Source organism: Poromitra crassiceps (genome assembly GCF_964638095.1).
Source record: "Poromitra crassiceps genome assembly, chromosome: 1".
Classification (NCBI taxonomy): Eukaryota; Metazoa; Chordata; class Actinopteri; order Beryciformes; family Melamphaidae; genus Poromitra; species Poromitra crassiceps.
The window spans coordinates 60,362,622-60,388,056 of record NC_139623.1 but is presented as its reverse complement, the minus strand read 5'-3'; the positions used below and the strand labels follow the sequence as shown (position 1 = coordinate 60,388,056).

The 25,435-nt window shown below is 48.3% G+C and overlaps 1 protein-coding gene across 1 annotated transcript in view; it reads left to right on the top strand.

The window, feature by feature from the left end:
- The window catches only part of LOC310788537 (semaphorin-4A-like), a 62,243-nt gene that overhangs the window by 18,640 nt on the left and 18,168 nt on the right, over window positions 1-25,435 (top strand). The window contains exons 5-9 of the mRNA XM_083650075.1: window positions 1,240-1,333; window positions 15,258-15,371; window positions 16,964-17,097; window positions 21,556-21,737; window positions 24,007-24,145. Of these exons, the coding sequence (XP_083506201.1) occupies window positions 1,240-1,333; window positions 15,258-15,371; window positions 16,964-17,097; window positions 21,556-21,737; window positions 24,007-24,145 (663 nt within the window). The remainder of the gene's footprint in view (window positions 1-1,239; window positions 1,334-15,257; window positions 15,372-16,963; window positions 17,098-21,555; window positions 21,738-24,006; window positions 24,146-25,435) is intronic.

Here is a 25,435-nt window from a genome sequence, read left to right as displayed (position 1 = left end):
TTGGGCTAATCCATTTCGCTAATAAATAGCAACCAAATGAGCCGAAATAGATATAAAGGTAGATCTAAATAATGTGTAATGGTAACACAACCTGCAATTGTAGAACATTTCAATATTGGACCAAATAAAACATCGAAATGAAAACACCACCCTATGTGGAACATATATGTCATATTGGGGCTATATATATCCCTTGCAGATTGAACGTGATTTAGATGAGTGACAGTGTAACGCAGTTCTACTGTCATGTCCTACTGTGATGTCCGCTCCAATAAATTGGCTCTACTTCACATTTTAGTTTTACAATAAAAACACATTTATGCAATGACTTTACAAAATGTGGGCTATATTTATGTGCATCATCCTACCTGTGCAGCAGGGGAGAAGAAAAGGTAGCAAAACGATATCATTCTGGACAAACTTTCACCAATCTAATTAATCTCATCATAGGGATAGGCTATATTTTTCTAGCTGATGCGTTTAGAACATTCTTTTCACTTTGATCTTGCTATAGTGTAGCGTATTTACATGCTTGCAGTATTTAAACTGCAGTTAGATTGGTTTGAGAATAATATGGAATAATAGCCTATATATGGAGATAGACAGAGGGGATAAAAGGAAGGGGGGGAGATCAGAGCCCTTGGCTTTTCTGAAGCCGGACTGGATCGCTCTGTGGAATTGGAGCTGAAAAGTGAAGCATGTGATTCGTTTACTGCACTTACCCAATGAGCAGATAGTGCATAATTTTACGCTTAAAAGGCGTGGTTGTAATGCTTAAGGCTGTGTGTAGCGCCGATACCAAAATATCAAGTGCGCTGGTCCACGCCCACTACTCTGGGCTGCGTCTGGCGTTGAGCGCAGTTCATAGGCCGATGCAACGATAGAGCCCAGGGGGTTCAAAACTGCAACTAAAATATACAGGAAGTTCAAAACTATAACTAAAATATATATACAGGGGGTTCAAAACTACAACTAAAATATATATATGCAGGGGGTTCAAAACTACAACTTTAAATATATATACAGGGGGTTCAAAACTACAACTAAAATATATACAGGGGGTTCAAAACTACAACTAAAATATATATACAGTACAATATGTGTACAGTAAAATATAAATACAGGGGGTTCTACAAGCACCAGTTGCCGGCTTTGTGACTATTTCATGAGCTGCTGGTGATGCTGGGTTTTCAGACAGTGTCAGGCTGGAGTGTCTCTGCTCTCTGTTTCTCCCTGCAGGACGTTAGAAACTTCTCCATGGTCCAGATTTCCAGCAAGGCTAAGGGACGCTGTCCCTTCAGCCCCTTCCAGAGGAGCAGCGCCATCACCGTGGGTCAGTCCAACACTCACACATGCACACACACGCACACTCTCACACACACACACACACACACATGTATGCACGCACGTATGCGCGCACGCACACACACACACACACACAGGCGCACACACAGTCCATCACTGTGGGTCACTCCAACACTTACACGCACGCGCACACACACACACACACACACACACACACACACACACACACAGTCAGTCCATCACCGTGGGTCAGTCCAACACTTAAGGCCCAATGCTTAGAGAAATGGTTTGGTCGCGGTTAAATAAGAAAAACTTTTGTTCAAAAATTTAAATGTGGCTTGCGCTGGGAATTGAACCCCAGCAGCCCAGTCTCCAAAAAATTGTAACATAGCAACGTTTTGGACCAATGTTGCTATGTTACAATTTCGGCTCCAAAATTGTAAAATGGTAACGTTTTTTTCCGGGGGTCTCCGACCCCACAGACTCCTGCATTTGTATGGCAGTTTGTTATGATCCGGTGAAGGTCATGGGAAGGTCCAGGTGGTTTCCAGGACTTTCCAGGAAACCACCTGGAAAGTCCTGAAAACCACCTGGATCTTCCCAAGGAGAACCAGATATTTTTGAGCTACAAAATGACATAGCATTATGATATGCCCCATGTTCAGAACATAACATTCACCGTGTGGTAGGCCTATCAGATGGATTTACATTACAACCCTACAAACGTTCACTAAGCTATAGGCTATTATTTTGTTTTTCTAAGAAATTATTTCCTCACATTTTTGTCTGTCTCTCTCTCTCTCTCTCTCACACACACACACACACACACACACACACACACACACACACACACACACACACACGCACACAACCAAACCACCTGTCTTATAATCTCCTGTACCCCCCCTCTCTCTCTAACATTATTACAGGCTATTTTGATATGAAATAATTTCCTCACATTGTCTCTCACAGATGCTCATGAACACACAAACATTATTAGCTATTGATAGCTGTGATTTTCTTGTCCACTGATGATCAGGAAAACACACTGGGCTCTATTCTCCCACAGGCCATCGGCGCTATTACGGGCCTTAACCGCAAAAAAACGTGCCTTGCGCCTGTTTCGGCAAGATAGCAATAGGCTTTAGGCTGCCAAATGCGCTTTAGGCCGAATGGGCGTGGCGCAGTCCCAAAGTGGGCGTGTCTGCGCTAAATACCAGCCTAGTGATATCTTGGGAGCTGGCCTACATTTAGCGCTTTGCGCTTTTGAAAAGCAGGCCTATTCTCTGCCTTCACTGCTTCTTCTCTGTCACCCTTCTCTCTCTCTCTCTCTGAGTTCCCAGCATGCATTGTGTTTCTTCATTTCGCTACTAAATAGCCACCAAATGAGCCAAAATAGATATAAAAGGTAGTTCTAAATTAATGTGTAATGGTAACACAGCCTGCCATTGTCAACATTTCAATATTGGACCAAATAAAACCTCGAAATGAAAACACCACCCTATGTGAAACATATATGTCCTCCTGGGCCTATATATATCCCTTGTCGAGTTAACGTGATTTAGAGAAGTAACAGCGGAACGCGCTTCGGAACGCGCTTCTAATGGCATCTGCTATACTGTGATGTCTCTCCAATAACTTGGCCCTATTTCACATTTAGTTTTACAATAAAAACACATTTATGCAATGACTTGACATAATGTAGGGTATATTTATGTGCATCATCCTTCCTGCAGCAGGCGAGAGAAAATGATATCTTTCTGGACAAACTTTCACCAATCTAATAGGCTATATTTTTCTAGCTGATGCATAGAACATTATTTTCACTTTGATCTTGCTATAGTGTAGCGTATTTACATGCTTGCAGTATTGAAACTGCAGTTAGATTGGTTTGAGAAGCATAATAATATGGAATAATAGCCTATAATGCAGACAGACAGGCTGGATGAAGGGAGGGGGGGGGGGGGGGCAGAGCGTTTGGCTTTCGTCTGGTTTTGCGGGATCACTGGAATTGGAGCTAAAAAGGCAAGCGTGCGATTCGTTTATTGCACTTATCCAATGAGCATGACGGTGCATAATTTTACGCCTAAAAGGCGTGGTTGTAATGCTTTGGGCTGCATCTAGCGCCAGCACGACGATATCAAGAGCGCCTTTCCACGCCCACTGCTTTGATCTGCGCCTGCCGCTCGGCCTAGAAACTGCGCCGATGCAACGATAGGGGCCACTATGCCTACAGCCTTTACAAACAAACAAACAAACAAATACATACATACATGAATTCATTCATGCATTCATTATATTTAGATCATGTAGCCAAGCTTACATGACTCATTTCTTTAACACCATCTCATCCGGGATGCTTGTAACAAGGGCTGCTGTTGTAAAGTTGGCAGTCACACTTGTAGCCTACTCCCATGCTGTCTCAGTTTCTGTAACACTATCGTCATTGTGTCATCTGAGATCTTGCATCTCTATCGGGTCAGGAACGAGTGGTAAATGTTCCTCCCCGCCTTCATCATCATCACCTTCATCGGAGCTAGCCCCCGGACAGCCCGAGTCCGACTGGTGGTCAGAGTCGCTCACCTCTCCTCATCATCAGCAGCTAATCGGGCGTAATAATAATAATCTGAAATCAACTCAGTCAAATTGCTCTCTGTTGATGCACCTCTAACAGGAATTGAATTTAAAAGACGAGCAATGTCTTCATTGCGCAAATTCATGGCTAGTTTAGTTTATCAGTCAGACGGTCACCTGTCACTGGACTTCACAGCCTGCCAACACTTTAGTGACAGATGACGAACACTCGCTTTTTTTCTTTTCCTTTTTCTAAAACGGCCAGTATGAAATCCATACATCCATAGGCCTACACATGGACATGATGACAGTGGTCATCAAACTGTTGCTATGCAGAAAACATTAATAATTTTAAGGGACACAGGTGTAAGAGAGGGAGGGAAAGAGAGCGAGAGAGACACACACAGGCCGGCAGGGAGACGGGTTGCCATGCAGTTTGCGATAAACCCCCCCGGCGGCAGATTTTGAAGAAGTTAAAACATTATACAAACAGCTCAAACTAATCTAAAATAACAAACCAATAACATAACTCCACAATACAATGCTGACTAACATTATAAACAGTGTTTTAAATCCTGCAGTAGCCTATTTATAAGCCTACCATTTACAAGTAGGGGAGGTCCGGGACAAATGAAGCACTTTTTTTTTTTTTTTTCATTGTGTAAAGATTGTTTCAGCTGGAGTTACAATATTTTTATGTAAGCAACCTACACATGTCCTCTGGCATTACCAACCATAGTTTCGTTCCATGGGTCAATACATCAGACGTCATCAGACGGCAACCAGAAGCTGCGCAATGCTTCATTTGTCCCACAGTGGAGGGACAAATAAAGCACAGGCGGGGGACTAATGTAGCGGTTTTGAAAAAGGCACAAAAACTAAGGGGTTGTCCTACAACCCAGGTTTTATGAGTGAAGCGAGGCTCCCACCTATTGCCATCTCTGCGTGGTACACGCTATCGAATGCTCTTACCTTTTATTACTTTAAAAGTGTCCTTTCCAACCATTCATTAGACCGTTGACAGGATGCAGACTGGACCCTTGGAAAATCCGGGGCGATCCTGACGGTCTCATGGTCTCCGATCCAATAGCTGGAATAGAGGCGGGCACAAGCCCTCACGCCTGGAATTGGACCGGGAAAACCCCACTCACCCGGCATTCGGCCACAACCAGACAGACTGGCAGCAAGGCACCTGAGGTGGGAGCCTCGCTTCACTCATAAAACCTGGGTTGTAGGACAACCCCTTAGTTTTATTTCGTTGAAGCTCGGCTCCCACCTATTGCCACCTTACAACCGACCTTGCTGCAAAGGAGCACCTAAGTGCCCGACCTTGCGACTCTCGATCGAAAAATGGGCCGTCACGGCTTATAGCGCATGGGAACCCGATAAGGATTGGGGAGCAGTCAGCGAGGCAACTAGTCCGCGGAGGCAGACAGAACCGCATGAGCGAACGTCGCGCCTCCCACATCCAGACTATAAAACCTCACAAAGGTATGGTGAGTCGACCATGACGCAGCTGCGCACATATCTTCCACCGTCACCCCGTGCAACAGCGCCCAGGAAGAAGCCACGCCCCGAGTAGAGTGGGCTTTAATTCCTTCCGGTGGAACCTTCCCAGCGGCAGAATAGGCCAAGTTAATGGCCTCCACTATCCAGTGTGATAGACGCTGTTTGGACAACGGCTTGCCCAAAGCCTTAGCCCCATGGCACACCAGAAGCTGGTTAGACGTACGCAAAGTACGCGTCTTGGCCACATAGGCACGGAGCGCCTGCACGGGGCAGAGCAACCGAAGTCTCCTCTCTTCCGCCGAAGAAGAGGCGGAAGGCTCAAACGCGACCAGGTCTATGGTCATGGACCTGAAGCCAGCTCCAATACACTTAGGCTGATAAGCAGGGTTCGGGCGGAGCGTGGCCCTGCGCCCATCGTTAGAGAACACCATGCACGACTGTTGCACTGACAGGGCAATCAAGTCTCCCACTTTCTTGCCCGAAGACAAAGCGAGGAGCAATGCCGTCTTCAGCGAGAGGTGCTTCAGGTCGGCAGCGTCGAGTGGTTCAAACGGAGGCCTCGAGAGGCCATCCAAGACCGTGACCAAGTCCCACTTGGGAAAGATGTTCCTCGTCTGGGGGCGAAGCTTGCGCACACCCGTCATGAAACGAGAGACCAAAGACAGGCCTCCCACTGTCTTGCCCTCGATGTCCATGTGGCAGGCCGAGATGGCGGCCACATATACCTTAAGGGACTGTGGCGACTGGCCCGCTTCGTACAGACCCTGGAGGAAGCAGAGAATGGGCCGAACATCGCAGGTCACCGGGTCCAGGTCCCTTTCTGCGCACCAGTGCGAGAAGGACCGCCACTTGTAGGTGTACTGAGTGCGAGTCGAGGTGGCTCTAGCACTCTGTATGGTCTGCACCACGTTCGCAGGCAGGCCCTGGGCTAGCAACCGTTCCCGTTCAGGGACCAGGCGGCCAGCTTCCACTTGTGTGGGGATGGGTGGAGTATCTCTCCGCCCGCCTGCGACAGCAGGTCCTTCCGACGCGGCAGCAGCCACGGAGGACCTCTCGTCAGAGTGATCAGATCCGCAAACCAGACCTGCGACGGCCAGTGCGGGGCTACCAGAATGAGCTGTAGCCCTTGCTGTCTCACCCTGGCCAGCACCTGGGGAATCAGTGCGATTGGGGGGAACGCATAGAGGGCCGCCCTCGGCCAGACGTGCGCCAGCGCGTCGTGGCCACACGGTGGATTGTCTGCGAGGATGGAAAACCACTGGGGGCAATGGTGTGCGAGCCGCGAGGCGAAGAGATCGACGCTGGCTCGACCGAACTTGGCCCAGATCTGCTCCACCACCTGTGGGTGGAGAACCCATTCTGAGTTGCGCGGGTTGCCCCGCGATAGCAGGTCCGCACCCAGGTTGAGGTGGCCCCGAATATGTGCCGCCGACAGGGACAGCAGGTGGAGACGGGCCCACTCGTGGATGACCGTAGCCAGCTGGTTCTGAGCCAGCGACCGGACACCGCCCTGGCGGTTGATGTACGCCACTGTTGCGGTGTTGTCCGACCGTATCAGTACATGGTGGTCCATGATCTGATGTCGGAAGTGCCAAAGAGCGAGGCGAACTGCCTCCAGCTCCAGTACGTTTATGTGGCGAAGCTGTTGGGCTTGCCATCGCCCGTTTGCAGCCTGGCCTTCGAAGACCGCGCCCCAGCCCCAAAGGGAGGCGTCGGTCCGAATCACTCGCTTGAGTGGGACCGGACGCAGTCTGGCGCCCTCTGAGAGCCAACAGTGGTCCGTCCACACATCCAAGGCTTGGCGAGCGCGGTCCGACAGCGTAAGGACGCGGGACCGATGTATCGCTGGGTCCAAGCAATGACCGAGGAACCACCTCTGGAAGGGGCGCATGTGCAGCAGCCCCAGAGGAATTGCCGCGGTCGCCGCGGCCATAAGGCCCAGTAGCACGGAGCACTGGTGAACGGAGATCGTGCGTGCGCGACGCTGAGTCTCCGCTGTCCTCCAAAGGTTGTCCAGCCTCTCTGGAGAGAGGCGGGCGCGCATTGAAAGGGAGTCTAGCTCCAGACCCAGGAAGGTTGTGACCTGTCTCGGAGGGGAGCCAGCGCTGTGTTGACGCAGACTGTGAAAGTCCTGGGACTTAGAGATAGGCCGAAGGGGAGTACGCAGTACTCGTAGGAGACTCCCTGAAAGGAGAACCGGAGGTACCTCCTGTGCCTTTCCACGATGGAAACGTGGAAGAAGGCGTCCTTTAGGTCGACTGACGTGAAGAAGTCCCCGGGTCTGATCGCTCTGAACAGTGTGGGGAGCGTCAACATGCGGAAGGGAAGCTTCCTGAGCAGGGGGTTTAGCCGCCTGAGGTCGAGGATGGGCCGTAGGGACCCGTCCTTCTTGGGCACCAGGAAGTACCTGTGGTAGAACCCGGACTGCCTGTCCTTGTCCGGCACGGGCCGTATCGCGCCCTTTGCCAGAAGCGAGGAGACTTCCTCGCCGAGGACAGCCATGGAGTCCGCATCCGCCAGGTCTGAGACAGGGATGCCCGTGAAAGCAGGCGGGGGGGCCGCGAACTGCAGCGCGTAGCCCTTCTCCAGCGTTCGCAGCACCCACGGTGTGGGTCTGCACAGCCTCTTCCACGGGGGGAGGCTGTTTGCCAGGGCAGGTCTGGTGCCCTGAGTCGGGGTTACCCTTGGTACATGATCCTGAGGCGCCACGGCACACGGCCCCAGCAGGACGGCCCCAGGGGGCGTCCGTCCCGGAGGCCGTGGCAGCATGGCGTGCAGCCCCGGCAGGACCAGCCCATAGGAGCTGCGTCCCGGAGGCCGCGGCGAGTCGTCGCCCGTGGTGTGCAGCCCCGGCAGGACCAGCCCATAGGAGCTGCGTCCCGGAGGCCGCAGGAGGTCGTTGCCCGGCTGGTGCGACGACAGCTGTGGCAAGGGACACGTACTGAGCAAGGCTCTCTTCGGCGCTTGACAACACTGCGGGACGCCAGGTCCTGGCAGCGTGGAGGCTGCCCCTCCCCCCCCCCGGGGGACCGCTAGGTACGCCTCGGGGCCCGGTCGCGGTGGCCGACTTGTCAGGGTTACGGCGGGAGCCCCTGCTGCGGCGGGCACGGCTTCCTCGACCCGCGCCAGTCCAGGCTGGCAGGGGAGGTGTTGGCCCCGCGTTCCTTGGGGCATTCGAGCTGCTCCTGTCTGCGTTGGCCGGGGGACCGGACCACCCCTGGGGGTGCCTGTCCCGTGGACGGCGTGCAGGGCTGCCACGGGTCGTCGTCGGACGACCTTAGGGCAGGAGGTGGCCTCGCTGTGTGATGGGTCGCCCCGGTCTTGCGCGGCAGGACTCTGCCGACCGCCTCCGTGTCCTCACGCCGCCTCTGGGCCCTGCTGGCGAGGTCCGCCATTGAACCGAAGAGCCCGGTAGGGCAAACGGGCGCGTTGAGGAGGTCCGTCCTCTCATGGCCACGCAGGCTGGTGAGCTGCAGCCAGAGGTGACGCAAGGCGGCCACCGAAGATCCCATGACCCTCCCTGAGTCCTCCGACACACACTCCAGCATCTTGAAGACGTAGTCGGAGACCCGGCGTAGCTCGGTGAACATTTCAGGCTCGGGGGCTGCTTGGACCTGGTCTATCAGGAAGCAATGATACTTCAGCAGGAAGGCCATGGTGTTGGCCATGGAGGCCGCCTGGCCTGCCGCCAGATAGGACTTTTCCAGGAGCGAAGCAGTCTCCCTGCAGGCTGGGGAGGGGAGCAAGGGCTTCCCTTCCTTCTTCTGGCCTGGAAGCAGATGGTCCGCCACAGCCTTCTCCAGTGGGGGGGGATGTTTATAGCCTGATTGGGCCCCTTCCACACGCTAGACCAGCACTTAAAGCGTCGGATGGGGGCCTCAGAGGAGTAGGGTTTGGTCCAGGATCGCTGAACCCTACGCTGCACGTCGGGGCAAAAGGGTCCCCCACCTCCGGTCATCTTGGCGGAAAGGCGAGCCCATTCCGAGACACGGAAGTCAGCCGCACCTTCACCCGACCTGGGGGAGGGGGGCAGGGAACAGCGGGAACCATGTGGGGAACCCAGGTGGGGACCGCGCTGGGAACCCGTCTTGTGCTGTGAACCCGCTGAGAAACTGTGCCGGGTATACTGCTCGCACTGCCGTGATCCCGACGGGAAGTCACGCTGGGAACCTACCTGGTAGCTGTGCTGTGAACCCGACCGAGAACCGCGTTGGGAAATCCGCGCGTCATGCCGCGGGCGCTTCGGCGGGGAGCACTGTTGGGAACCTACCTTTTTTCTTTGGTAGCTGTGCTGTGAACCCGACCGGGAACCCTACGCATCTTGTGGGCGCTTCAGCGGGCAGCGCTGCTGGGAACCCTCCTTGTGGCCATGCTGTGAACCCCAACGAGAAGCACGTGGGGAGCTCCCCTGGGAGCACTGCTGGGAACCCTCCTTGTGGCCGTGCTGTGAACCCAAACGAGAAGCACGTGGGGAGCTCTCCTGGGAGCTGTGCTGGGAGCCCTCCCGAGAGCTGGCCAAGTCAACGTGCTGCTGTCCGAGAGGCAGCGGGGTGCCGGAGGTAGCAGGCCCAGAGGTAGTCTGACTCTGGCTGGGCTCAGCTGCAGCGGCAACGCCGCCAGCGTGGCCTCTGAAGAAGTCTGCCCTGTATTTTTGAGTGCTACGAGGCATCTCAGTACAGGCGAGGCAAAACTCCGGATCTCCGAGGCAGCTATCTGCGTGGGCCTGTCCCAGGAATTCAACACACAGCGTGTGCGAGTCCTTGGCTGATAGCCACGCGCCACACTTGGGGTCCGCACAGCGCTTCGCCTTGTTAGCACTAGCCATCCTGGAGAACACGCGGTTCCACCTAGCGAGTAGTGACAGGCGAGTAACCCAACGTAATTAATTTTATCCTCTTCTTTTTCGCCTTGTGGGTAACACTGAAGCAAGCGAGTTAACACAATCCACTGAATGTGGCAGACCGAGCGCGCGTAGGCGGCAGGCTATTTTAGCGGGTCTTAACTCTAGCAAGCTAGTCGGCAATGGTGCCGACTAATACCTGTAACCAACACAAGAACAAGACTAAGCTACGAAACACGTGACGCTAGTAGCGGAGAGTTATCTCTACGTGAGGTTAGCTTAGACAGCAATTCAATTAGCAAGCATACAACGACACTCGGACCGGCTTGTTCAAGCCGCCGACACGTGAAAAAAAGCACTTAGCTTTGTCGCCTCCAACTTTCACCGCCCAGGCGAAGGTAAACTTCCAGACCGGAAAATCAACGACCGAGGTTCCCGTCCGCTACGCCGATGTACGGGGAGCAGTTGAAGTGAAAGTGGTCGGGCAAGGCAGCTAACGCTAATCTGGAGCAATAAATTCACACGTCTGTCCATGGCCGAATGCAGGTAAGAGTAGGGTTTTCCCGGTCCAATTCCAGGCGTGAGGGCTTGTGCCCGCCTCTACTCCAGCTATTGGATCGGAGACCATGAGACCGTCAGGATCGCCCGGGATTTTCCAAGGGTCCAGTCTGCATCCTGTCAACGGTCTAATGAATGGTTGGAAAGGACACTTTTAAAGTAATAAAAGGTAAGAGCATTCGATAGCGTGTACCACGCAGAGATGGCAATAGGTGGGAGCCGAGCTTCAACTAAATAAAACAGCCAGGTAACAATTTTTTTCTGGCATTAACATACAATTCCTTCATCTTTTGGTCATCTAAGAAACTAAGTATTATGAAATACATTTTAGTATGTTATATGTTGCAAATTAATATCATTATAACTTCTATCTATATATTTAGCTGATGTGATCAATATTTTACCTCCCTTAAATGGCTTATCCAAAGAAATATTTGAATGTGTGCATTTTTTTGCCCTCTATCCGTGGTCCTCTTCCTTATGCGAGGCATTGTCCTGCAAGCACAGATAAATGCATAGCCTAGTCAAGGCAATTGGAGCAAAGTGCTTTATTTGTCCCCTGTGCGTTTCCCTCGATGAAAGCTAAGCTAACACAAAGGATATGCTAACATTACACACAAAACGATCATTGAGCTGTAGTCTACCGATAGGTCTAACAGATGAATAGCGTTAGCAGCATTAAATAAATAAATTCCAACACGCTAATAGAAAAATACACAGTTTGCAATATTTTACTCACGTTTGAAAATAAGACGAAAAGGCAACGTTTTTGCGGATATCTCCGCCATCCACTGACTGGCCGAGCTGAAATTTCACAGGAAGTGAGCTACCAGGAAGTGTAACATGGGGGGAAAAAATCGTCTTCCAGAATTTCGTCAAAGATAGTATTTGAGGACAAGCTTATTCCGTCCCCCTGCTTAATTCGTCCCGGACCTCCCCTACTCACAACCGAGTTTATCTGGCAACAAGAATGAATGCTGCTCAGCCCAGAGCAGCAGAGCGGGGAAGTTTCACTTTCTCATCCTTCCAAACTTTTGCTTCAAAATGATATTTAGCGTTCGAATTTCTTAACTCATTGAGTGCCAATGACGTCGATCGGCGTCGATCGGCATCAAATGCGTTTTTTGACGGTGGGACGTGGATCAAAGCCTCATGCATCTCCTGTAAAAATATTGTAGCTATTGAAGGTGTATAACCTATTTTACGGACCCATTAGGTGGCGACAGTGCTCTCCAGATTAGAGAAAGTTGAGGAAAAACAGCAGAAAAAGCCGTGATGAAAGAGAAACCGATGCATGAGCCAGAGCGGCACAGATTGCTCTGGCTGGAGCTAACGTTAGCTGCGAACAGCAGCCAATCCGCTCCCACAACTGAGCCCCTCTGTCTCTGCTGCATAGTTTCTCCACACGATTAGCCGCCAGAAAATAAAACCAAAGCCAAACCATTCTCATGAGAATGGTTTGGCTTTTCAGTGTCGCGCTGGGAGCCGGCGCACAAGGCGGAGCGCTGCGAAAATAGACTGGGTGCAGCGCACTTTGAAACGCGCAGCAGAAAGCCTAGAATCGGACGCAGCTTCATCCCAGCTCACAACTGAAACCCCAGAAACGCAGACGAACTCAGCGAGCCCGATCCAGACTCCCCCGACGAGCGGCCGCCATCCGAACGTGGATCCGCAGGCAGCAGAGCCTGCCATAGCAGGCAGCAGAGACTCGCCTGACACACGCAGCAGAGCCAGCAGAGCCACCAGAGACACTCCCACGGAGGAGGAGTTTGGAGTTGAGGGGGGTGGGGGTGCTGTTTATTGAAGGAAATTACTGTTCAGATGTTTCAGGTCAGAAAATATTAGCTTCAGAGTCAGTGATTTGCTTGAAATGCTTCATTTCACAAAAGGCTGATTATCTCAGCTTCTAGATGGGAACGTCTGTTTTTGCTGAAATCAACCTATCTTCTCTGGCTGATAACTAAAGAACGGAAAATGATATCAATAAACTTTTTTTTGCTGATGATAGAAGAGAGTCTCATCGTTCTTTGGGCGTGTTCGGTGTTTACATAGTAATATCACACAATATTCTGTGGGCCTCGAGAAATCACTGAAAACGCTCTGAAACTCTGGCACTGGGAGCGTCCGTTCTCCAAAAGTGGCTGGTACTCAATGAGTTAATAATCTTTACACAGAATGAAAGCCAAGGCTTTATTTGACAAAAATCAGGTGAAACCTGAAAACAGCCAACATCAATATTTTCTCATAAAATCGCCTGTCAAGAGAAACGGCAAGTTGCGACATCCGATTCATTTTGATAGAGCGGGTCACATATGCCCTTCTCTCCTCTGTGTGTGCAGTAGAAAGTAGTGACACAACCCTCCTCCTGCTAGTTAGCTTAGCACAATGACTGGTAGTCTGCGGAACGGTGCCGCGTCTATGTGCCGACAGGCCGCAGTGCCGACAGGTCACAATGCCGATAGCCCACAAGCAGAACCAGCTGAGCGAGGCGGCGTGCAGCGTGTCGGTGGAGCTAACCTCTCCCAGCCCCCACGCCAAACCTAACCTCCCCCCATGCCTAAACCTAACCTCCCCCAGACCCTAACCCAAAACCTAACCTCTCCCACCCCCACGCCTAAACCTAAGGTCGGCATTGCGGGTGGTCGGCATAGCGGGTGGACCCCCTGCGGAACGGGCTAGCCTACTGCTGTTACCAAAGTTACCAAATACACATTCCTACAACGCCAAAATTATTATTAATTATTTACTTATGTAGTGCTCGTTATTTGGATTCAATTAAGCTGGGTAAAATAAAATATTAATAATCTGCAAATTATTAATATTTCATAAAATTATTAATTATCAAATATTTTATCCTTAATAAGGATTAACCTAGGGGCACCACCTGCTCATTGGCAGGCCCAGCTTGCATTTAATCACAGTTAGTCTCTTTCTGAAGCGTAGTCCTTTAAATCCTTATGCAGTGATTCACCACAATTACACCAAAATCACACGGAAACAGTTTAATTCAATTAAAAGTTGACACTATTTATTATATGTAAAATAAAAGAGGGATATTGGCATTACAATCAATGAGTTTCTTCTATAACTAAGTTACATTGCAAAGTCATTGACTTACAGTATGGGAAAATGTGAGGGAAGACTGGTGACTTCTGCATATGAGTGTAGGGTCACCGGGTGGATACTAGATGGCGCCAGAGCGCTGGGTGTGTGTGTGTGTGTGTGTATGACTAGGGCCACCTCGTCACAAAATGGCGGACGCGTTCGCTTCCGCCTAGCATAACATGGTGGCTAGCTGGCCTGTGTAGAGGTGTGTGTATGGGGTAGTGTATCACGTGCTCGTGCTTAACGCTCGTGCCCGTGAGTGAGAGCTAGCGCAGTTAATGGAGACCGTGATGCACTTATTCCACCACGGCTATGGATTAACCGACGTTTAACTGATGGAATAAATTCAACCCGGCCTACAACCTAGATCCGTTCAGCGGATCGGTGGAGATCTTTAGCTAGCATTCATAGGCACTCTGGTTCAGTAAATACATATGCAAGCACAGTTACAATCACAGACAATTTCAGGTATCAAATCACTTCACAGTATTAAATCACTTCACAGTATTAAATCACTTCACAGTATTAAATCTTCTAACGCTAAACAACCTGTCCGCCTGAACTTAAATGAGCCTGTCTTACTTTGAGAAATCTGTATGCGCGTACAGTTCGGTGCGGCTGTCCGTGCCGGGGTTCTCCGGCGACGAGGGGGAGGTGGAGAGGAGAGGTGCGGTCCGCAGCTGACATCAGTCTCTGCTGGCCAAGCAGAGAGGGCTTCAGTCGGCAAGGGGGATGCGGCGACGTGGTCCCGGTTCTTCAGGGGACCGGAGAAGGTAGCTAGTTAGCGTAGCCTGAGAGTGGCTAATGCTAATTCGCGTTCACAAGAGAGAGGGGGGTTGCTCCGTTTCTCTGTCTGGGGTGCAGAACGTCCTGTGGTTTGGGTGACTTTTCCCTGGGTACAGTGTGGGGGTCAGGGCGTGTCTTTGTTGTAGATAAGCCACTCAGATTCAAGTATTGGCTCATCTCATCTCGCTGCTTTGATGACAGAGACGTTGGCTTGGTTCTCTTGTTTCACTTGGATAACAAAGAAGTTGGCTCGCCCCCCTGTCCTTTATGATGGGTGTCACTCAGTTGACCAACTGGTGGAATGTGGAGAGTGGGGGTCGAGAGTTTCGCTCTCCGTCTCCTTGTCAGAGAGTGTTACTATAGTCAAATACAGGTTGTGACTCGAGCATTCATTATGAAATAATAATGTAAAATGTATAATTATATTATTATAAAAATGAGACTTTCTAATTTGCGGAGCAAATACATAGCCAGAACTACTTTCCTGGCAAAACCGGAAGTTGCTTCGAAAATTACAATCTCAAGGCAGATTCCTGTCAAAGGCAAAATAAATGAGATGTGACCTGTCTCTGTGTGTCAGACGGCGAGCTGTTCACCGGCTCCATGTCAGAATTCAGAGGATCGCCACTCATCTCGCGTCACTTCAGTAAAGACCGGTCGGACGTTAACCAGGACACCAGCAGCTTACTGGATGGTGAGTGCTCACTCTGCTCCCAACACACACATTTGAATTATTTATTTGATTCCACAAATTATATTAAAACCACTGTTAAATATAATGGGTTAGACAGTTCATGGGCACCTAAGGGTACACATAGCACCTTCTCCTCCACACAGCCAGGCTGCCTATGACAGCTGAAACAGAGCAGTATTTGGCAGACAGCCAGGTTGCCTATGACAGCTGAAACAGATCAGTTCACTTGCAAGGACCACACCACAACAATATATCGTTTAGAAGTTTAATGAAGATTGAAATGTGTATGTGTTGAGGTGCAGGTGAGGGTGAGGGTGCATGGAGATGTCGTCTGTTGACATCTGTCTCGTCTGAGAGGAGGAACTGAAGACCGGGCAGAGGGAGACTCAGCGTTGGGGGTTCCGTCTCGGCATGTGCTGCCCGAGCGGATTGCTTCTCAGGCGTGTTTACGTCCGAGCTGATTTCAAGACCCCCAAAAGAGTCGGATTTAGAAAGAGCTGAGTTGATTGTGAGATTGACAGAGATCATTGACGTTGTTGCTGATATAGGAGTGGTATGCTTGAGATGACCAGCGGGCCATGAACCTTAATGTTTTGGTCCGAGATGCTCAGTCTACGACTGTAGAAGGAATTGCTCGAATAGAAGATATAGAAGTTGTTCAGAATATATACAGAGAACTTGGTGTAGCTTCTGGACCCAGAATCGAGTGGCCACTCTTCCTCTTTTGGTAAAGAGTGGGTCTTGAGGTGATGCTTGCAGCGTACATGAAGCTATAATATAAGATATAATTAGTCAGCGGCTCGTGTTGCTAAGATACTGTAGGTGTAGAAGCAGGAAGTAGAGGTAAGATAGGTGTAGAAGCAGGAAGTAGAGGTAAGATAGGTGTAGAAGCAGGAAGTAGAGGTAAGATAGGTGTAGAAGCAGGAAGTAGAGGTAAGATAGGTGTAGAAGCAGGAAGTAGAGGTAAGATAGGTGTAGAAGCAGGAAGTAGAGGTAAGATAGGTGTAGAAGCAGGAAGTAGAGGTAAGATAGGTGTAGAAGCAGGAAGTAGAGGTAAGATAGGTGTAGAAGCAGGAAGTAGAGGTAAGATAGGTGTAGAAGCAGGAAGTAGAGGTAAGATAGGTGTAGAAGCAGGAAGTAGAGAAAACAGTTATTTTGTGGTGTGAATGTGATCCGACCCAAATGCAGGCACACAAATCCAACCAATGCAACCTCTAATAATAGAATATGGCTCCCCAACAGTGTGTGCAGCCATATATGTATCTTTCCAAGTTTGCTCCCCCATTTTAAAACATAACCAGGCACCCATGTACAATGTCCCTTATTATTTTTATACTGTGAAGTATATTTACTTTTATGATGAAAAACAGTCTGGAACATGTATACTCATATACTCATATACTAACGTATTGAATGAATTGACTTAACTCAAAGTTGGAAAAAAGAAACACTGGTGACGTACTTATCAACAATGTTTAAGTCACACTGGTGACGGTGTACAAACCCTCTCCTCACGAAGACGTCACACGACAGTCTCCTGGGTGATCTGTGGCACTAGTATCCACCCCTCATAGCATAATTTCCTGTTTCAGAGCCTGCGTTTGTGGGCTCCTCGTTGGACCCGGCTGGCGACAAGGTCTACTTCTTCTTCACTGAAATCGGGAAAGAAATCAAGTTCAGCTTCATAGACAAGCTGAAGATCGCCCGAGTCGCCCAAGTCTGCAAGGTAAAGACAGCAAACACATCCAGGGGGCGTCTGGGTTCCTACAGACACAATTGGCCGTGTCTGCGGGTGGGAAGCCGGTGGGGTATGAGTCCTGGTCACTACACTACCCAGATAACAATGACATGTGGGGCCAACGGTGGCCCACCATTGGCACTTTCGTTGGCAGAACGTTGGCAGCCGGCTTCGGACCAACGTCTTTTTGGCTGGTGGCATCACGTGGGCCCAACGTTGTACTGTAAACAGTCCTCTCTACATGCCATTTCATCATTTCTATATGTTAATATGACTTTCTGAAAGTTCCTTGAACCGTATGGACACAAACCTCCCATGCAGCAGCACTGGGGCCGGTTGCACCAACTGGTCTTACACTGGTCTTAAGCTAAGTTGGTCGTAACTTTACGACCTAACAGCTACGCCGGTTGCACCAAGACGACTTAAGCCTTATTTTCACTAAGACCAGGCGTAACTCCTACGCCTCGTCAGGAGGAGGCGTAGAGCCTGCCTGTAACGGAGATCTCCGCGGAGACCTTTTTGACCGTCATCGTCGTAACACCGCCAGTTCGCCGTCTTTGAAAGCACGACGTTAGATTATAACTAACTAGTTAACCTAACCCGCCTTCCAAAATGTTGCCGTTAGTTTTTTAGAAGTTAATACATAGAATTGGGAACGTTACATTCAATTTCATTCAGACTGACTCTGTCTGCTCAATAGCCGCCATTTTTCCCCCGGAGCGAGGGAGGATGGGAGGAGGGAGGGTGTTTTACAGTAGTGGCTGAGAGAGCGTAGTGGCACAGTGCTCCAAGCAGTTCGCGAGGCACATTTTTTGCAACATCATCCAATCAGGGTGCATTCCCTGGCAATTCACATGGACGCGCATTGCTACGACCAGCATAGTTAAGACCAGACATAAGCCGTGTTGGTGCAACAGGCGTAAGTCCATGGTCTTAACTAAGACCGACGTAGGAGTTACGACCAGGCATAGTTAAGACCAGTTGGTGCAACCGGCCCCTGAGCTTTACCCAGTGACCTATCTTGCTGAATTCACTATCCGCTAGCCGCTACGGGCTGACGCGAAAAATTTGGGCCGTTTGAAGCCCAATTTGGGCCGTTTTAAGCCCAATTTGGGTCGTTTGAAGCTAGATTTACTGAATATAATGCTAACACGATGATACATGTTACCTATTTGTTCACTAATAGAAACATCAACATTGCCTAGATAACTGCAAGTATAATATGAAGAAGTAAAACCAAAAACATGGCTCTGTACAAACGCTTCACAGCAAACTTTATTTAAGGAAGAGTGATCAGATCGTGCATACTGCGTTCTCCACAGGCTTAAGAACTACACGTCATAACAATAACAATAATAATAAACATTGACATATTCTGTTTCATTAAACATCTTCCTGTTTAAGCAAGCCCCTAACATTAAAGACATGGTAGTGTGTTCTGTTCAAGCCCCAACCTTTGTTTCTGAAAAATTAGGCCAACAATGGTTTTAGTCTCTATAGCCTATAGCCAAGTGTTGAGTAATGCAAAACTCAAGGCTCCAACACAAGAGTCCAGGGGCCTGTACTACGAATGTTCTATAAGAAGATCCAGGATCTGTCCCTTGATCTGGTTTGTCTAAACCAGATCAGCTCGATTGTAGTTAACTTGTACTACGAACCTCGTTTGCCACTAGTTTAGTGGAACCAGGTTTTTCTAATCGAGCCTAGAGCTCGTGCACATGAAAATGCCCGTGCACATGAACTCGTGCACATAAAAAGGGCGTTCTCTCCGACGTCTGACCAATCACAACATGGAGACGCCAAACATGTCATCGGCTGCGTCTGGCACATACGCCTGCAGCAGCAGCAGCAGCAGAGCCGCATATTTCTCGCTTGAGGAGCAAACGCTCATATTCACGAAATATGAGGTTTTTAAAGATCTAATAAAAAGAAAGGGCAACACTGTTGCACATAATAAGCGGCGAAAGGAGGGCTGGCAAAAAATTGCAGATTGTCTAAAAAGTTAGAAAAAGTTATTCAGCTTGCTTGATTTCGCCACCAAAGCGCCAGACACATCTATTTCCTCATTGAATGAATCCGCAAATAAAAATCTGCGTTGGATATTATTAGTCTGTTCCCGAATGACTGTCTAAAGCATACATGGGCAAACTACGGCCCGCGGGCCGGATGCGGCCCGCGGGCGCCACCTGTGTGGCCCGCCATGGAATTGCACAAAAAAAAAAAAAAAAAAAAAATTTTTTTTTTTTTTTTTTTTACACAGTGCACCTGAACGCAACATGCAAGATACCCGCTGAATAAGTGTCCAAATGTTCATGTCATTCTGGCCAATACTCCACTTCTGTTATAGCATTTCAGTCTGGAATATGGAATATCTTTCAATAATATTTATGACTAAAAGGCTACATTGAATTAGAAATTTAAATAATTAACTCATTGGTTTTGGATTTATTTAGCTTCAAGACTGCATTTTTGTTCGTGTGACCCTCAACACAGGCTTTGATCATCCCGGGCCACTTACTGATACTTATGCTTAAATTAACCCGCTCATATTCTGATTTATTTCAAGAAAAACATTTTGGCTAGTGGAAATTCTAATTGGCTGGTAACTTTAAAATCTAGCAGCCATATTGGCAGGTGGTCAAAAAAGTTAATTTCAAACCCTGAGAGCAGGTGGTGACATAGGAGTGAGTGAGAAAAGGATGAAATATTGGTGGTTAAGACTGAATAATGACATCACAACTGTTAATTTAAAATGAGTTATTCCTCTAAACATGGCTTCAAATGCACCAAATTTTTCACACTGGCGCCGTTCGGCCCTCAGCAAAACCTGGTAGCGAGGACATTTTTTGTGGCCCTCTCTATCATCAAAGTTACCCATCCATGGGTTACGGCATGACAATATTTGTTCGGCCCCCGGCAACAATCTGGGTTTCTCATGTGGCCCCCCATGAAAAATAATTGCCCACCCCTGGTCTAAAGTGACCACTTTTATCCACACCAGTAATTTCTTTGAAGAGCGGTTTCTACCTAATAATAGTAATCTATCTCAGTCCAAAATCCGTATGTATAGACCATTTAGGCTCAATGAATAATAATGATCTCATGATGTGTTTAGTTGCACTGATGGAATAATTCCTATAGGCTAATCAATAAAAAAAAGAATGATAATAAAATAAAATAAAATGCTTCTGAACTGAATTGACACGGTACGTGCGGGCATAGATTTCATTTATAAAAAATAGCCTATTTCGTGGTCACATATAGGCTATAGGCTATTGTCAGCAGAGTCGCATATCTCCATATTTCATATAATGATGCTGGAAATATGAAGTTCAATCACATCATACAGGCCAAAAGCAACACAGTTGCAGCTGCGAAATGCAGGAGTAGCCTAGATATGAATCATCTTAATATGGGATCGCCTGTGTGCAGGTGATCCCATATTAAATTGCTTAGATGTAGTAGGCTATTCTAGCATGTAGGCTATGACCATTTCAATTCCAACCCAATGTCAGTCTCAGCTCCGTTGCGCACACGGCACCGTGCGCTTTGGAGACGTTTATGTAACCTTTTTATGCCGGTTTAGTGATATTAAACCCAAACTTATCAGGATCAACCTAAATCTTGCTTTGTAGTACAGGCCTCAGAAATGAATGAGTGACATCACGGTGGCTCTGTCCATATTTTCATACCGTCTATGGTTCTGAGCTTCTGAGTCCAATTTTACAATGAGATGCACCCACTTTAACCCTGAGGTGTAATTATTACTTCAGACTAACTAATAAGTAATAAAACCACTAGTAAACCAGTAGGTGGCGCCTGGCCTGCTGTTTAGTGAGTGGCCTGACTGCGGGCACACACACACACAAACTTTTTTATTTATTTTTGCAGGCCAGGCCACCCACCGGGCATCGGCCCGACGTGCCCGATTATGCAGTCCGCGCCTGCTGGGAGGTTGTGAGTTCGATCCCCGGCCGAGTCATACCAAAGACTATAAAAATGGGACCCATTTGCCTCCCTGCTTGGCACTCAGCATCAAAAGGGTTGGAACTGGGGGGTTAGATCACCATATGATTCCCGAGCGCGGCACTGCTGCCGCTCACCGCTCCCCCAGGGGATGGGTCAAATGCGGAGAACAAATTTTGCACACTCAGGTGTGTGACAATCAGTGGGACTTTACCTTTACTTTGTAATGTGATGTGATCTCTGGTTTACACTGTATGTGTGACCGTCCTAGTGCCAACGTCGGCCCAACCATTTATGTCCAACCATTTATACGGCTCATCAGAGCCAACTCACCCAACTCTGGCCCAACTACGTTTTCAGCTGCCGACCGGTGCCGACCATTGCCACCGTTGGGCCGATGGGTCATTGTTATCTGGGTAGTGCCTCCTCTGGTCGGTCGGGACAGAAGGGGTTAACAGTGAGTTCTCTGTGTGTTGGCAGGACGATGTGGGGGGAGAGAGGACTCTGCAGAGGAAATGGACGTCCTTCGCCAAGGCCCCGCTCCTCTGCCAGCATCCCGAACAAATTCCCTTCAACATCCTCCAGGACAGCTTCACCCTGCAGCCACCACGGGGTGCCAACACTGGAGACACCCACTTCTACGGCCTCTTCACCTCCCAGTGGTACGACCATAGACTATAATAAATATGGACGCATTTTCACCGTCACCATCTCTTTTTCTTTTTGGAGTCGGAAGCAGCTAGCGCGAGACCAGGGCTTTCCCACAGAGCAGCAATTGGTCTGTGATCAGCGAGCTGCGCGATCACTGAACATCTGTCAATCACGCCCCAAAACATAGTCTGCTTTATCGTCTTTTTACTCTAAATGGGACCATAATTTACCAAATGAACATCATGCTGAAGAAGACATATTATTGTAGAGGTGGGCTTGAAGGGCCCAGACTCTGGTTTGAATTAATTAATGGGCCTGAAGGGCCCAGACCCCTGGTTGCTTTCAGGGTTTAGGTATGATCTTGGCTCAATTCTTGGAGCTCGCGTTGTCGCAGGCACACTGGCAAGAGTGTGATGGAGGCCCCTTCTTGCCATAACCTGCTGGCCAACTGGGTGTTGACCAGCACCTCCTATGTTGTCTTCCTTAATCTAAAACCTATTTTTAGAGCAGAAGACTATGTAGCCAATTACGAAATCTAAGCTTTTCACATTCGTGGTGCCCCCTAGTGGCAGAATATCTTAAGACTGTGTAGTGAAGCTGGGACCTCAGACCTAGCATCTGAACACATGGACCAAGTTAGGTTAAAATGACTTAAACCAATTTTGATTTATGAGCGTTTATGTAAAAAAAAAAGTGACCTTAGTAGAGTGCAGATCTCCGCCAGGCAGCGTTACCCCTAACCGTGTCCAAACCGAAACCCAACTGCGAAGGGACCCATAACAGGAAACACCAGTTAATGGGAGAACAGATTTGGACATGACACACGTTAACATTGACTTCCCTTACAGCCAGGCAAAACATACATTTACTGTAGTGTTGCAGGGTTTGTTTGTATGTTTGGCACATTCATGCAGATCTGCACACCAAGCAAAGCCAAGTGGTTTGTAGAAATTAATGCAAACATTGTCCCTTTGTGTTTTAATAATTATTTCGTTTTTTGATTAGGGGATGCGGTTACGCGATGAAAGGGTGCGATTGTTTCTCAAGGGCAGTCTGACTGATTGTATTCCTGTGTATATGTTTTCATTACACTGGGCCAAATAATCAGCCTTTATTTATTTATTATTTGTTATGTATTTATTTTATGTATGTATTTATGTATACTGTAGCGTTCCTGGTATTTATGGAATCATGAGGCTTCTTGTTGGTACAGGGTTCTTTATTCACAGTTCGTTATCTTACAACTCTTGGAGGTTGCTACGCACATAGCTAGCTAGCTGCTTCCTCCTTAGGCTGTTCATGGAGACTGACTTCACGCATGCTCTGTCTGACAGGAAGTCTCCCCCAAGCATAGTGTTCCCCCCCAGTAACACTCCCACACATCAGTTCCTAGCTGCAATCGAGACACTTCTATTGCACACCACACTACATGTAACTCTGGATCGCTACAATACGTTGTACACGTTGCAATAAACGCATAACGTTACAGGCAACATTTAAGGATAGGGGGAAACATATCTAATGTGCTGAAGAGGCTCCAATGTAATGTTAGCTAGCTAACGTGGTGGCTGTCTGTCATCAGCCCGGCTATAAGAAACAAAATATGCTTGCTAGCGTTAGAGAGGTGTGTAACTCACCCTGACAGTCCGTCTCCCGGTCTGAAAATTAGGCAGGGGCAGCCACGGAGTGAACGGTAAGCAAAAAGGAGGAAAAAAGAATAATAATAAAAAAAAGGCTGTCAGTGTTGCCAGATAAACTGTCGCCCAGCAGAGGTACTGTAAACTGTCACCCAGCAGATCAACTGCTGGCCAATGAACTGCCGCCCAAGCCCAATTTGTGCAGGCCATTTAGGGCGGCAAAGCGGCCAATCTGGCAACCCCAGCCACACTGAGGCAAGCGAGGAGAGGAGGAACACACAGACGCACACACACAGACGCACACATGCACAAGCACACATACACTCGAGCGATCACATGATCTCCTCCGGCATTCACCTGGCGGAGATAATAAATTAGTCTGAGTCTGATAATAGACCCAATTCATAGCAGCCATTTTGACGTGTCAAAGCAGGGTAAACACCAACGTATATGTAACCAATGATGAATCCTTTCCATTTAGATGTTCCAGTGCCAGGGCCATCATTAATGTTATTGGTTACACCTGTGTTTACCCTGCTTTCACACTCAAAATGGCTGCTGTGAAAATAGGTCTATTGCAAAAACATAAACGTGTTGTACGTAGAGGAGTTGTACGATGTGTTTTGTCTCTGCTCTCTGTCAGGGCGATGGCGTCAGAGTCAGCAGTGTGCATGTTTGAGCTGCAGAAAGTGCGCGAGGTGTTCACCGGACCCTACCAGACCTTCGACATGGAGAGCCAACAGTGGAGTCAACTGCAGGGGGAACACCCGGATCTGGGGAAGGTGAGACCAGCACAGCCACTGTCTTTAAAGTTAGAACCACTCTCCAGAGTTGGGGACTTGGACTTGAGTCGCACCTACCTAAGTCGCACACAGTGACTTGAGACTTGACTTGAGACTTGACTGAGACTCGTCCTCAAAGACTTGACTTGGACTTGAAGTTTGGGACTTGTGAACAATCTTTATTTTATTTATTTAGTTATGTATTTATTATTATTATTTTTAATGTTGTTGTTGTTGTTGTTGTTATTATTGTTATTGTTATTGGTATTGTTAATTATTATTGTTATCATTATCATAATTATTTTGCTGCATTAACATTAAGGAAGTCTCTACTAATAATAATGTCAACTAATAAATGCTGATACAGTATGTTTATAGATAATGGAGTGAGGATAATACACTGCATGCTTTGAATTCCTTAGTTTTAGCTATGCAGTGTTCTAAGCAGACCTGTGGGGTGTACCACGAAGCAAAATTAGTGGCTTAGCGAGGTAACTTCAGGTTTAACCCTAGGTTTGCCGTACCACAACGCTAGTTAACTTCTTACCGAGATAGATCACCATAGCAACTTATGCTCTACGACTAACCTGCTTTGTAGCAGGTTAAGTTCAGAGGATAAGATCAAAACCCATGAAAGACCCACCTGCTTACCAATCAGCTCTCTGGAAACAGCGAGTCACCATTCACATGGTCCCCATATGAAAAATACATTGCATTCAAAAGAAAAAGAAAAAAGAAAAAAACATATGGCCCCTGTTGAATTAATCGAGGACTGATTAGCCTTGCACTTGTTGCAGGCTACATAATTAAATTAAGCCCTACTTACCACTTTGGAATATGTTTTTATATATTAATTTTTGTGCTCCCAAGTAGGCTAGATACGTTTGACCCCGCCGATCGATTGCAGCTGAATGGTGAGTGGAGAAATATCACTAAACCGGCGTAAAAAGGTTACATAAACATCTCCAAAGGGCACGGTGCCGTGTGCGCAACGGAGCTGATGCTGACGTTGGGTTGGACATGGTCATACATGCCAGAATAGCCTACTACATCTAAGCAATTTAATATGGGATCACCTGCACACAGATTATTCATATCTAGGCTACTCCTGCATTTTGCAGCTGCAACTGTGTTGATTTTGGCCTGTATGATGTGATTGAACTTCATATTATTTCCAGCATAGTCCTTGTATCCGACTCTGCTGCCAATAGCCGATATGTGACCACAAAATAGGCAATTTTCTTTATAAATGAAATCTATGCCCGCACGTACCGTGTCGATTCAGTTCAG